The 15,703-nt window shown below is 42.5% G+C and overlaps 1 protein-coding gene across 1 annotated transcript in view; it reads left to right on the plus strand.

Moving 5' to 3' along the window:
- The window catches only part of idua (alpha-L-iduronidase), a 269,569-nt gene that overhangs the window by 209,760 nt on the left and 44,106 nt on the right, over window positions 1–15,703 (plus strand). Inside the window, exon 8 of the mRNA XM_060851644.1 lies at window positions 10,570–10,786. Within this exon, the coding sequence (XP_060707627.1) occupies window positions 10,570–10,786 (217 nt within the window). The remainder of the gene's footprint in view (window positions 1–10,569; window positions 10,787–15,703) is intronic.

Here is a 15,703-nt window from a genome sequence, read left to right on the forward strand (position 1 = left end):
AGAACTTGATTCATAAAACATTTGGCATTTTATACATGTGTGCAAATATAATGAGCTGAGAAGAATATAACTGAATGGGAGAGCCCAATCTGTCCAAAGTTGACATCCTTCCCATTTTTGGATCCATCATGACACTTCTTCTTGAAAGAGAAATTGACACCTGTTTATGCTGCAGAGTTCTTATTGTTAGTCAGAGTATTTTTGGGTCAGTTAGATTTTTTTCTATTCATGAGATTTTGGGCCTTGCTGGCTAGGCCAGTACTTTTTGCCCTTCCCTAATTTCCCTTGACAAAGTGTCTTCTTGAATTGCTGTAGCTCACTTGATGTAGGTAAAATCTTGATGTAGGTTGACACACATACACTGTCATGAGGCAGGGAGTTCCAGAGAACAACAATATATTTCCAAGTCATGATGGTGGTGTTGTTCCCATGCTTCTGCTGCCCTTGTCCTTCTCGATGGTAGTTGTTTTGGGTTTAGAAGATGTTATCTAAGGAGCCTTGGTGAATTGCTGAGGTAATTGGTAGACACTGCATTGGTGGAGAAGGAGGTTGCTGTCTGTGATATGGTGGCCATCAAGTGAGCTGTTTTGTCCTGGCTTCTTGAGTAATGTTGGAGCTTCACTCATCCAGGCAAGTGAGAAATACTCTAACCCCTGACATGTGCCTCATAAATGGTGGTCAGGCTTTGGGGAGTCAAGAGATGAGTTACACGTTGCATGATCCCTAGCCTCTATCCTGTGGTTGTAGCCACAGTACTTATATGGCGAGTTCAGTTTCTGATCAATGGTAACCCCCAGGGTGATGTTTGTGGAGTGATGATAATGCCATCTAATGTCAATGGGCAATGATTAGAATTACTCTCTTATTGGAAATGTTCATTGTCTGCAGAATTGTGGTCGAATTTTGATGTTGGGGGCATCTTCTGCATCTTTTATGCAAATGTTATTTGCTACTTGTCAGCCCAAACTTGAATGTTGTCAATGCCATTTGCATTTGAACATGGGCTGCTTCAGTATCTGTGAAGTCATGAATGATGCGCTGAATATTATGCAGTCATCAGTGAACATTCCCACTTCTGTCCTTATATTAGAGGGAACGTCATTGCTGCAGCAGCTGAAGATGGCTGGATCTGGAACAGTTATCTGAGGAACTCCTGCAGAGATGTTCTGGAGTGAAAAACAGAGATCTCCACCACCACAACTATTTCCCTTTGATGCCAGTGGAGAGTTTTCCACCTGATTCCAACTAATTCCAGAATTACTAGAGATTCTTGACGCCACACTAGGTTAGGTGCAGCCTTGATGTCAAGGACATTTAACCTCACCTCACCTCACCTCTAAAATTCAGTTCTTTTGTCCACGTTTTAACAAATTAGGTCAGGAGCTGACTGGCTGATAGAACTCAAGTTTAGTGTGTGAAAGTTATTACTAAATAGTAATCACTTTTTGGACTGTTAATTACACTTTCCATTGCTTTGCTGATGATTGAGAGTAGAGTGGTAACTGGTTCTAGATTTGTCCTGTTTTTTTCTGCACAGGATATATCTGGACAATTTTCACATTGTTAGGTTGATGCTAATTATAGCTCCTGGAACAGTTTGGCTTGGAACACAGCAGGTTCTTGAACACAAAAATATTGTCAGGGCCCACAGCCTTTGCAGTTTCCAGTATTTCCAACTATTTATTGATGTTATGTGGAGTGATTCAAATTGACTGACAACTGGCATGTGTAATGCTGATGACATCTGGAGGAGACTGAGGCAGCCAGTAAAACTTTTGTTCAGGAACCTAACTTATGTTTCCTTATGGGGAAGTGGGTTTCATTTTGGACGTTTCCATTGAATACGCTGTTTTTAGCAACATATTCGGAGAAAATGCAGCATAGCTATGATAAGATTTGACATTTTAAAATCTAATTGTTTTGCTCTTTTTCTTAATAAACATCATGAACACAAAGGGAGATCAATATGCAAGAATGGAACACTATATTTCAGTAGAAATGGTCTCCTCAGTATAGTGTCTTCTCAGGCATACTTTGTTGCATCTCTTCCTGCCATTTGTGAAATGGTAGTAATCATTTGTGTTTGGTGAGAAGTTACAGGAAGTGGGTTGGAAGTGCATCTTAGTTCTCATTACCATACTTATATCAAGTGAATCAGTGTGTTAGTTGACCTTCTTTGGGAAGCTAATTCAGAGTAAGATTTCTTGGTACAAAATAGAGATAGTAGCGTCCTGCATGAATCCCAGGGCTTGGGAAACCTGAGAGTTATAGGCTGGTCGGAGCAATTGTAACTAGCACCCTGTGTATGCGTTAGGAGGAGCAGGCATACTCAGCCCAGTCTCCCAAATGATTCTTGTGACATAACTCAGCTTCAGTTTTCAGGGATCATCCAATTAAATTCCCAAAATATCAATTGAACAAGATTGGGAGTGATTTATCGAGTAAAAAGTGAGGTCTGCAGATGCTGGAGATCAGAGCTGAAAATGTGTTGCTGGTTAAAGCACAGCAGGTTAGGCAGCATCCAAGGAACAGGAAATTCGACGTTTCGGGCCAGAGCCCTTCATCAGGAGTGAGGAGTGTGTGCCAGGCAGGCTAAGACAAAAGGTAGGGAGGAGGGACTTGGGGGAGGGGCGATGGAGATGTGATAGGTGGAAGGAGGTCAAGGTGAGGGTGATAGGTCGGGGTGGGGTGGGGGCGGAGAGGTCAGGAAGAAGATTGGTATTGTTGGCAAGATCAACATTTATTGCCTATCCCAAATTGTCCTCAAGAAGGTGGTGGTTAGATGCCTTCTTGAAGTCTTTATAGTGTTGGTACTCCTACAGTCCTCTTAGGAAGGGAATTTGATCAGCGACAATGAAGGAATTGCAAGTAATCCCAAGTAGGAGAATGAATTGGAGGAGAATTGAAGATATTGATGTGGACAGGTGCCTGTTACTCTAACCCTTGGTAGAGGCCACACGTTTGGAGGATGCTATCAAAGGAGACTTGATGAATTGCTGTAATATAACTATAGACAGTACATATCCCTGCCACTTTGCACTAAGGTTGGAGGGAACAAATATTTAAGATGGTGGATGAGGTGTCATTCAAGTGGACTTCTTTGTCTTGAATGGTGTCAAGTTTCTGAAGCTGCACTCTTCCACGTTAGGGCAAATATTACATCACACTTCTAGTATTTTTAATAGAAGGTGGATAGTCTATGGGTAGTCAGGCGGTGAGTTTGTCTCAGATCCTGTTCCTGATTTGCTTCTGTGGTCACAATAGTTTTGTCTCTTAACCAGTTACTTTTCTAGTCAGTAGTAATTTTCCTCCACAGTAGCTGTAGATAGTCAGTGATTTAGTGATGAAAATACCATTGAATATCAAGGGAAAATGATTAGATCCTCTCTTCAAGATACCTTTGAATTCGTGTGACACAAATGCTGTTTGGTCATCAGTGTCATTCTAGATGGCCTCCTGTGTGGTCAAGAAAGGATTGGAATATAAGGCCAGGCAGAATAATTGGTGTAGGAGAAAGGGACAGCAAAATATGGAAGATGAACATGGTTCTTCCCACTTGTGGGTATAGAACAGCCCTTCTTCTCTAACCTCCTCCACCAGAACTTTGAGGAACTAAACACTATCTCTCTTGGTCCCTAAAGCATGCTCAGTGCTCTGCTGTGAGCCAGCCAGAGCACTCCACACCTTCAGTGGGTGTGTACGTGCAGAGTCCAAATATACAATTCCACAAAAAATACACCTAATCAGCACTTTAGTGCTACATTTGCCACTGTCTGGTTTAGCACCTCCAGACAAGTTCAAATTAAGGTAATTAGTAGTTAGGTCCAAATTTGCATGCTGAATCCAGACTTTCCTCTCATTATCACATTTACTTCTGTTTTCACCCTTCACACAAAATAAACTTTACTAAAAAAATGTTTTTAAAAAATTAAACCCAAATTGAGCTTTATCTGTGATTAAGATTCAATATTAATGCTTCACAACTATATCATTGAAGTTATTCATACATAATATATGTGTGTTACTGCCCAACCCTAATGTCTTTAAGATGGTAGGATTGAAATAAGGGCTCATTTTAAAACTGCATGCTTTTAATATTTCAAATGTAGTATTTCCAGTGATTTAATATTTCTAATATTTTGTATTTTGGTATTTAACAATATGACAGTAGTAACCAGCTTTCTATCAACATAAACAAAAGATTTATCCGGCACCACATTTCCCTATTAGACATGCAATTTTTTAGTAAACAAGATGGTTTTGTTCTTCGAAGGAATGAGAACCAACCAGGTGGAGGTGAGCAACATGTCATCTGACACCATGAGTTTTGTCACATGGTCACTGGCCAAAAGGATTTAAACAATTGGTTGACAGAGTGTAAGTTAGCAACCTCCATAAATAAAGTGTATCCACAAATGCTCAGAGACAGAGGACAGTCCTCATCGGGCTGTCCTTTTATACAGCAGTCCTTATAAGGTAATCTTTGGAGAGCTGTTTTCTCCAGATGTAAGAGGGACTAGAAGAAGAGAAGGCAGATTCAGGGAAGACTCTAATACCTTGGTTAGAGGACAGGATTCTGCTTTCACAACTTTATCAAAACCAACAGTCTGTTTGTCCTCTGGTACCAAAAAACAATCCCCAATTTTCCTGGTTATGTACTTTCCTTTGTCTAATTAACTAATGTATCATATCTATACTGCTGCTTCTTAACAAGCAGCAGTCTAGATATGATACATTATTTAATTTCAAATTAACTATTCGAAATTGCTACAGATTCTTGACTGCCAGTATTAGGTCACTATAATCAATCCGCCTGCCAAAATCAGCAGTAGTGAGCTGTGTTTTTGAAGCACAGTAGTGCATGTTGATAAGTTCACCCTAACAGTGCTTTTAGTTGTTGCAGTGTATTTGCAGCTAGTACACATTGCTACCACTGTGCATAAATGGTGCAGGAAGTGAGTGTTGAAGGTGTTGGATAGGTGCCAATTTAGCACAATGCTTTGTTTTGGATGGAATTGAACCTTGAGTATTGTTGGAGCTGGCCTCATCCAGGCAAGTAGAAGTTATTCCATTACAGTCTCGACTTGCGCCTTGTCAATGTTGGACAGGCTTCGAGGAGTCTAAAGGTAAGTTTACTCACTGCAGACCTCCTGCATCTGATCTGCTCTTATAGCCATAGTGCTTTAATAGCTGGTCCTGTTCAGTTTCTGGTCAATAATAATAACGTCTAGAAACTTAAAGTACAGAAAATAGGAGTAGGTCATTTAATCCTTCAAGCCTGCTCAATCAATAAGATCATGATTGCTAATCCAACCCAGTGCCCTGTTTCAGCTTTCTCTCCATACTTTTTAGCCCTAAGGACAATGTCTAACTCCTTCTTGAAAACATTCAATGTTTTGGCCTCGGTCACTTTCTGTGGCAGAGAATTTCACAGGCTTGGCACTCTCTGGGTGAAGAAATCTCTTATCAGTTCTAAATAACGTATCCCAGATCCTTCAACTGTGACCATGCTTCTGGACTCCCCATCGTAAGGAACATCTTTCCTGTACTTACCATGTCTAATTTTGTTAAGATATTATATTTTTCTTTGAGATTCCTCTTCATTCTTCTTTGTGAAGACATAATTGGTTTTCCATCTCTCTGATCCCCATTATACCTTCATCTGTTTCTGAATGTAAAGGACCTACATTTGTCTCCACTAATATTATTCTCTTCAAATTCATGTAGATGTTTTAACAATCAATTTGCATGTTCCTTGTGAATGTACGCTCATACACCATATCAATGAAGAATTCTATCATGGTCACTCATCTCCATTATATGACAGATTTCTTCGTTCAGATGGAGAGTGATGTAGTAGATACTGGGGGATACAGGAATATAATACTCTTGACTGTCCTGTTTGCCTCCATGCCCATTTCTTTGGACAAGAGTCCTCTCCCTGTGTTACAGACCCCTTCACCCTGTTCCAACACTCTGCCTCCATCTGGACCCCTTACTCTGGCCTTTTACCTGCACTGTATCTGTTCATTGAGAACTGTCGACATGACATTGATCACCTCAATTTCTCTGCCCTCTCACACATTCCAACTTATCTCCCTCTGAACAGAGCATACTCCATGCGCTTAAGTCCAACCCTGACTTTGTTATTTAGCCTGCCATAAGGGTGGTGCTGAAGTAGTCTGGTGGACTGACCTCTACATTGCAGAGGCTGAGCACAAGCTCTCATATACCTCCTCCTATCTTGCCTTGACGATGACCTCATGTCCATCCCCCACAAGGATAGTCTCAGGGCTGTCCACTTCTTCCTGGAGCAAAGGCTTGAACTGTCCGCACCCTCCGCCTCTTGGCTGGGCTCATCCTCACTCTCAACAATTTCACTTATAACTCCTGTCATTTTCTTTAGATCAGAGGGGTGGCCATGGGTATTTGCATGGACCCCAGTTGCATGGGCCTGTCTCTTTGTTGGGTATTTGGAACATTCCTTGTTCCAGTCCTATTCTGGCCCCCATCCACAACTCTTTCTCCAATAAATCGATGATATCATCAGTCCTGGAATTGGAAAAGCTAATTGATTTTGCTTCCCTTCTCCACCCAGCCCTCACTTTCACCTGGTCTATCTGTGATTCCTCCCTTACCTTCCTTTATATCTTTGTTTCCATTTCTGGGGAGAGACTGGCCATTAATAATCACTATAAACTCCCGCAGCTACCTGGACTATACAGCCTCACATCTTGTTTCCTGTTAAGATTCCATTCCATTCTCCCAGTTGCGTAGATTCCAATGAGGCCAACTTCGACAAGAGGGCATCCAAAATGTTCACTTTCTTCCTCGACTAAGGATTCCCTGGCACCATTATCAAATGGCCCTTAACTGAGTCCAACCTGAAAGGCCTGTTTCCACACAGTAAGTAATCTAATCTAATCTATTCTCCCTCGCTTCCAACCTCAACCTGTCTCTTCCCTTCCGTAATAGCAATAGGGTTCTCCATGTCCTTACCTCCCATCCCACCAGCATCCATATCCAGAAGATCATCAGCCACCATTTCTGCCACCTCCAGCGAGATGCCACCATCAGCCACATAGTCCCCTCCCCGCCCTTGTCCGGCTTCCCTCCAGGACACCTTGGTCCAGTCTTCCTTCACTCCCAATACCCCCCTCCCAACAGCCTCAGGGCATCTTCTCCTGCAACTGCTGAAGGTGTAAGTATCCAAGAGCCCAAGCACACCTTTCAGGGAAAGCAGAGCTTTGCCTGCACTTCTCATAATCTAGTCTCCTACATTCGCTGCTCACAATGTGGTCTCCTCTAACTCTGTCTCTTCACAGTTGCTGCTAGACCTCCTGAGCTTTTCCAGCAATTTCTGTGTTTTTTTTACTGCTAGGGGGTACTGGTTGGATTATATCATTGAAAATTGTAGTTGATTGGACTTGTCCTACTTTTTTTTTGTGGACAGGGCATACTTGGGTGAATTTCACATCGTTCAGTAGATATCTGTGATGTAACTATACTGGAACAGCTTGGTTAGTGCAGAACACAAGTCTGTTGCCAGACTGTTTCAGAGCCCATAGCCTTTCTAGTATCCAAAGTCTTCATCTGTTTATTGATATCACATCGAGTGAATTGAAGTGACTTAAGTCTGGCAGCTGTGATGCTGGCACATCTGGAAAAGGCTTCAGTGGATCATCTGTGCGGTGCATCTGGCTGAAAATGCGTGAAAATTCTCCAGTTTTGTTTTTGCACTGATGTGATGGGCTTCCCTGTCATTGAGGATAGGAATATTTGTGTTGCCTCCTTCTCAGGTAAATTGTTTAATTGTCCACCTCCATTGATTACTGGATATTGCAGGCCTGCAGAACTCCGATCTGATTTGATGGATGTCGCTTTACTTAGCTCTGTTTTATTATAAAGGTTGTTCTGCTATTCCGCACATTTTGTTAACATGAATTTGCTGTAACATGATTGACAAATTGGGGACACTGTTTCTAAAGCGCAAACTTTTAAACTGTGTGTTGGCTGTAACGCAATTACATCACCAACGCTTTAAGTGCTGTTTCTAAAGCGTGATTTTCCTATAATGTGAGGTAGCACAAAAATTCAACCGTAAGGTTACAGAAAAACTATCTGTATGTTGTTTACGCTGCTTGGCTAGCAAGTGGTCCAATTTTGTAGCTTCATCAGGTTGAACTCTCAACTCATACTGTTGATTGCATACTTGTTAAGATGCATGATACAGGCTGTGCTCCAAACTATAGTTAAGGCTAGAAATTCATTTGTTGGCAAATTATGATGCAAATCTAGATCTTGTCACTTCTTGATATTTCGGACAGATAAATGCATTTTAGACATGGTTGGTCTTAAACACTTCTGAAAATGTGTTGCTGGTTAAAGCACAGCAGGTTAGGCAGCATCCAAGGAATAGGAAATTCGACATTTCGGGCATAAGCCCTTCATCAGGAATGAGAAGAGTGTGCCAAGCAGGCTAAGATAAAAGGTAGGGAGGAAGGACTTGGGGGAGGGGCGATGGAGATGTGATAGGTGGAAGAAAGTCAAGGTGAGGGTGATAGGCCGGAGTGGGGTGGAGGCGGAGAGGTTAGGAAGAAGATTGCAGGTTAGGAGGGCGGTGCTGAGTTGAGGGAACCGACTGAGACAAGGTGGGGGGAGGGGAAATGAGGAAACTGGAGAAATCTGAGTTCATCCCTTGTGGTTGGAGGGTTCCCAGGCGGAAGATGAGGCGTTCTTCCTCCAACCGTCGTGTTGTTATGTTTTGCCGGTGGAGGAGTCCAAGGACCTGCATGTCCTCGGTGGAGTGGGAGGGAGAGTTAAAGTGTTGAGCCACGGGGTGGTTGGGTTGGTTGGTCCGGGCGTCCCTGAGGTGTTCTCTGAAGCGTTCCGCAAGTAAGCGGCCCGTCTCCCCAATGTAGAGGAGGCCACATCGGGTGCAGCGGATGCAATAGATGATGTGTGTGGAGGTACAGGTGAACTTGTATGGAAGGATCCCTTGGGGCCTTGGAGGGAAGTGAGGGAGGAGGTGTGGGCGCAGGTTTTACATTTCCTGCGGTTGCAGGGGAAGGTGCCGGGAGTGGAGGTTGGGTTGGTGGGGGGTGTGGACCTGACGAGGGAACCACTCCCTTCGTGAAAGCAAAGACCACTCCCTTCGTGACTCCCTCGTCAGGTCCACACCCCCCACCAACCCAACCTCCACTCCCGGCACCTTCCCCTGCAACCGCAGGAAATGTAAAACTTGCGCCCACACCTCCTCCCTCACTTCCGTCCAAGGCCCCAAGGGATCCTTCCATATCCGCCACAAGTTCACCTGTACCTGCACACACATCATCTATTGCATCCGCTGCACCCGATGTGGCCTCCTCTACATTGGGGAGACGGGCTGCTTACTTGCGGAACGCTTCAGAGAACACCTCAGGGACGCCCGGACCAACCAACCCAACCACCCTGTGGCTCAACGCTTTAACTCTCCCTCCCACTCCACCGAGGACATGCAGGTCCTTGGACTCCTCCACCGGCAAAACATAACAACACGACGGTTGGAGGAAGAACGCCTCATTTTCCGCCTGGGAACCCTCCAACCACAAGGGATGAACTCAGATTTCTCCAGTTTCCTCATTTCCCCTCCCCCCACCTTGTCTCAGTCGGTTCCCTCAACTCAGCACCGCCCTCCTAACCTGCAATCTTCTTCCTAACCTCTCCGCCCCCACCCCACTCCAGCCTATCACCCTCACCTTGACCTCCTTCCACCTATCACATCTCCATCGCTCCTCCCCCAAGTCCCTCCTCCCTACCTTTTATCTTAGCCTGCTTGGCACACTCTTCTCATTCCTGATGAAGGGCTTATGCCCGAAACGTCGAATTTCCTATTCCTTGGATGCTGCCTAACCTGCTGTGCTTTAACCAGCAACACATTTTCAACTGTGATCTCCAGCATGTGCAGACCTCATTTTTTACCCTTAAACACTTCTGCAAGAGCAATTCAGTTTGGTTTTGTATTTGTATTCTCATCGTTTGTATTTAGAAGTATATGATCCCTGTGGGCTGGTAAATGTAACTTGTGTAGTGAGGAGGGAGTAACAGATCTATTCCTTATACATGTTGTGAAGGAAGAAAAAGCATTTCTGGTTTTGATAACCTGAAGGACTATGTAAACCTAGCATCCAAATTACTGAAGCTTTCAAACTACCTTTGGCTTTTTATTTTTATTAACAGCCTCAAATAAACTTTTATTTTTGTATGGCACCTCCCTTTTCAAGTGCATTTAGACAAGGAGTTCACTGCAGTGACACAAAGTGTTAAGACTCAGTTACAGTATGTCTATGAATTTATAATGTGATCCAAGTTTAGTTTCATAGTACTTGCTAATATACATGGCATGAAAAAGTATACAAAAGCAAAAGTACACATAATGCCCTTACTGTTGTGTCTAGGTTTACTTTACAAGCAATCATGCTGTCCTGTTCAGACAGTATTTTCCAATTATAATTAATAATTGCTGCGACAATTTTAATTTCTTTTAGTTACTACAATTGCTTTAATGTTTTCTTTCTTGCTTTCTACTAGGTAATAGCGCAGCACCAGAATCTACTAATTTCGAATCCAAAGAACACAATAAATTTTACATTGCTTAGCAATGATAATGGCTTCCTGAACTACTACCCAAATTACTTCACACAAAGAACTCTGACTGCAAGGTTTCAGATGAACAATACAAAACCTCCACATGTGCAAATGGTTCGTAAACCAGTGCTCACGGTCATGGGATTGTTGGCTTTATTAGGTAAGATTTTCATAAATATGTAATTTTTTTTCAAAATGAATCTTTAGAATTTGATTGAAATCAAAACAGTAATAACCAGGGTTTTATTTTGTTTTGATTTTCTGTCTGAAGGCAAATCCAAGATGGGTTTTATAGTTGGATTATTTTGAATTAAATTTGAATAATATTCAAGAAGGAAATACGGAGAGAATAGGACCAACATGTTCCAGTAGAGGAAAAGGGTGGTACCATATACAGAATTGGCTTCAGAGAAAAAAGAAGACTTATGGCAGATACCAAGGGCTCAAAACCCAATGTAGTGATCGTAATGAGGTCAGCCAGTTGGACATCATAGAATGAGTTCCTTGATTAGGGTTGTTAATCTGCAGGGAGCCCTGGCTATTGGATATAAACAGGAGTGTCAGAAGCTCTGTTCCCTCTGAGAGCTGGCTCTGAGGGAGCTGGATCAGTGTCAAGGACTCTTCATATGTAAATAAAGGGTAACTTGCATCTGTGGAGTTATTTCACCCAAAAGAATATAGAATGTGCGAGAGTGAACTTGAAAGGGAGATTAGGAGTATTAAAATGAGATATGAAAATATACTGACAGGTAAAATAAATAAGTCCAAAATTGTTTTCCAGGTAGTTAAAGGTAAAAGAATAATGAGGGAAGGAGTAGAGTTCATTAAGGACCACAGTGGTAATTTGTTCGTGGAGCCAGAGGATGTGGGGAAGGTTCTAAATGAATACTTTGAGTCAGTGTTCACTAGTGAGAAGGATGATATGGGTATAGAAATCAGGGAGAAGGTCTGTGGTACAATTAGATTAGATTTCCCTACAGTGTGGAAACAGGCCCTTCGGCTCAACCAGTCCACACTGACCCTCTGAAGAGTAACCCATCCAGACCCATTTCCCTTTGACTAATGCACCTAACACTGTGGGCAATTTAGCATGGCCAATTCACCTAACCTGCACATCTTTGGACTGTGGGAGGAAACTGGAGCACCCAGAGGAAACCTACGCAGACGTTGGGAGAATGTGCAAACTCCACACAGACAGTCGCCCAAGGCTAGACTCGAACCTGGGACCCTGGTGCTGTGAGGCAGCAGTGCTAACCACTGAGCCACCGTGCTGCAATCAGGCTACACAGAAAGTAAGTACTGAGTGGTCTGCAGGCTTAAGAGTAGATATATGTCCAGAGGTGGATGAAATCTATTCCTGGTTGTTGAGTGAGGTAAGGGAGGAAAAATTGGCACTTGCAAAAATGTTCAATTCCTCTCAGGCCACAGGAGAAATGCCAGAGGATTGGAGGACAGCCAATGTGGTACTGCTCTTCCAGAATGCAGAAATGGATAAACCAGGAAACTACAGGTTAATCAGTCTAACTTTGGTGGGGAAACTATTGGGAACAATTCTGACGGATAGAATTAACTTATTTTGGAGGGGCAATGATAAATCAAGAATAGTTAGCATTGTTTTATTAAAGGGAGCTCATGTCTGAACCAGCTTTATTGAATTTTTCAAAGAGATGACCAGGTATATTGTTGAGATTCATGTTTTTGATGTAGTCTACTTTGACTTCAGCAAGGCTTTTAATAAGATCCCACATGGATACCGATAGCAAAGGTGAGAGCCCATGAGATCCAAGGGAATTGACAAATTGAATTCAAAATTAGCTGAGTGTCTGGATTCAGAGGGTGATGGTGGAGGGGTGATTTTTTTTGACTGGAAGTCTGTGTTTAGTGTGTCCCACAAGGGTCAGTCTTGGGGCCCTTGTCGTTTCTGGTTCATATAGCTGATTTAGATTTGAATGTAGGAAGGTTGATCAGTAATGTTTCAAATGATACAAAAGTTGGTGGAGTAGTAAATAGTGAGGAAGAAAAGGAGAAAGGCAGGCTGGTCAGATGGGCTAATTAGTAGCAAATAACATTCAATGCGGATAAGTGTGAGATGATGCATGGTGGAAAGGCAAACAAGGCAAGAGAGTGCATGATAGGACCCTGGGAAACTCCGAGAATCAGAGGGACCTTTGTGCTTACATCCACCTAGCCCCCTAAGGTTTCAGAACAGATGGATAAAATGGTTAAGAGGGCATATGGTATATTTTTCTTTATTAGTTTAGGCATAGTTTACGAGCATGGAGGTTCTCCTGGAACTATATTAAATATTGGTTAATCCACAGTTAGTGCAGTCCTGGAATTCACATTTTAGGAAGGCTATGATAGTACTGCAGCGGGTGCAGAGGAGATTTACTGCCTGAATTGGAGAGTTTCAGTTTTGAAAAGAGATTAGCTAGACTGTGCTGGCTGTTGCTTTGGAGCTAAGGAGATTGAGAGGGGACATGATTGACCTGTATAGAATGATGAGAGGCATTGATAGGTAGATAGGAAGAAACCTTTTACCTTGATGGAGGGATTAATTTACAGGGGGGCATAGATTTAAGATAAGGAGCAGAACGTTTGGAGGAAATGTGAGTTTTCACTCAGAGTGGCGGGGATTTGGAACTCTCTGCCTATAAGGGTTGTAGAGGCAAAAACACTCATAACAATTAAGAAATATTTAGTTGTATGTTTGCGAGGCATACTAAGGCATACAAGGCTATAGGCCAATTGCTGCAAAATGCGGTTAGAATAATTAGGTAGCTGTTTGTAAGTGGCGTGGACATAATGGGCTGAAGCACCTTTCTTTATGCTGTAGATATCTGACTCAAATTGGTTTTTACAAATATCTTAAAGACAAAAGGGTAACTAGGGAGAGAATAGGGCCCCGAAAGATCAACAAAGTGGCCTTTGCGTGGAGCCACAGAAAATGGGGGAGATACTAAATGAATATTTTGCATCAGTATTTACTGTGGAAAAAGATATGAAAGATATAGACTGTAGGGAAATAGATGGTGACATCTTGCAAAATGTCCAGATTACAGAGGAGGAAGTGCTTGATATCTTGAAATGGTTAAAGGTGGATAAATCCCTAGGACCTGATCAGATGTACCCGAGAACTCTGGGAAGCTAGAGAAGTGATTGCTGGACCTCTTGCTGAGATATTTGTATCATTGATAGTCACAGGTGAGGTGCCGGAAGACTGGGGGTTGGCAAACGTGGTGCCACTATTTAAGAAGGGCGGTAAAGACAAGCCAGGAAACTATAGACCGGTGAGCCTGACCTCAGTGGTGGGCAAGTTGTTGCAGGGAATCCTGAGGGACAGGATGTACGTGTATTTGGAAAGTCAAGGACTGATTAGGGATAGTCAACATGACTTTGTGCATGGGAAATCATGTCTCACAAACTTGATTGAGTTTTTTGAAGAAGTAACAAAGAGGATTGATGAGGGCAGAGCAGTAGATGTGATCTATATGGACTTCAGTAAGGCGTTCGACAAGGTTCCCCATGCGAGACTGATTAGCAAGGTTAGATCTCATGGAATACAGGGAGAACCAGCCATTTGAATACAGAACTGGCTCAAAGGTAGAAGACAGAAGGTGGTGGTGGAGGGTTGTTTTTCAGACTGGAGGCCTGTGACCGGTGGAGTGCCACAAGGGTCGGTGCTGGGTCCACTACTTTTTGTCATTTACATAAATGATTTGGATGCGAGCATAAGAGGTACAGTTAGTAAGTTTGCAGATGACACCAAAATTGGAGGTGTAGTGGACAGCGAAGAGGGTTACCTCTATAACTTTAAGCACATTCCCAAACTTTGTGACACCTAAGGGCTGTGCAACACATACATCATTGGCTTTTACTTTACTAAATACCTTGTTTGCTGTACCATATTGAATACGTTTTGGAAATCCAAATACATTTCATCTACTGGGTCTTCTTTCTCAATGCTACTTGTTATCTCCTCAAAGAAGTCTAATAAACTTGTCAGGTATGATTTCCCTTTCATGAAGCAATACTGACTCTCGTTGATTATCTGATGGATTTCTAAATGCTTTACTATCACAAACTTTAAAATAGATTCAAACATTTTCCCAGTCACAGATGTTAAACTAACTCTGACTTATAGATACCTTTTTTTGTCTCCCTCCCTTTTGGAATGAGGGTATAACATTGGCAGTTTTCCAATCTTCTAGAATTTTTTTCCAGAATTTAAGATAGTTGCAGTCAAATCATAGGATACGAGCAATCAGATCCAGGTATTATTGGTCTTTAGCCCCATTTGTTTCCATAATACTGTTTCTCTGATGATAATTATTATATTTACTTCCCCCTCCAGCTTTAGCCCCTTGATTGTTTTAATATTTTTGAAGTGCTATTGGCACCCTCTTGGTCAAGGTATAATTGACATAGTCTCAGAGCACTATAGGGCTGCTCTTTCACTAGAAAGACAACTGGTGGTGAGGTTAACCTGAGGGTCACCATGGGTCAGTCGAGGGGCTAGGTTGAACAAGCAAAACGTTCATGGTAGTCTAGCCAGTGCAGGAATTGAACCTACCCTCTTGGCATCGCAAAGCAGCTACTTTGTCACCTGGACTGACTGAAATACAACTGTGAAAACTCTGCAGGTGCTGTGGTCATATTTACCAACTGCCTTGTATTGGCAGCACACACTTAGATACAATAAAAAGGAAATGGTCAAGTGATTGGTTGATGTTTCAGATATGATCTGCACTCTTCCATTTACAATAGTTTGTTAATTAACTGTACCATTTTAGTTACCACATTAGTACTAGTTTCCAAGATTTCCCCATTCCAGCCCTAACTTCATCCATAGCACCTTTACTAATGCATCTGAAAGTCTACGGTCCTTTACACTACTAGTTTCCCATTCCCCCTTTAAGGCGTCTAGCAGGGTCTGCTGCTGGAAATTAATGATTCCTTCAGGACTTAATTTTCTACTAGCAGGAATCCTATTGGGAATTGTATTCCTACTTAAATCGGCCCTACGTATGCAAATAAGGCCATGAGAGAAAATTATGTAGCTTAACAGTGGGTTCAC

This window comes from Hemiscyllium ocellatum, chromosome 36 (assembly GCF_020745735.1).
Source record: "Hemiscyllium ocellatum isolate sHemOce1 chromosome 36, sHemOce1.pat.X.cur, whole genome shotgun sequence".
Taxonomy (NCBI): Eukaryota; Metazoa; Chordata; class Chondrichthyes; order Orectolobiformes; family Hemiscylliidae; genus Hemiscyllium; species Hemiscyllium ocellatum.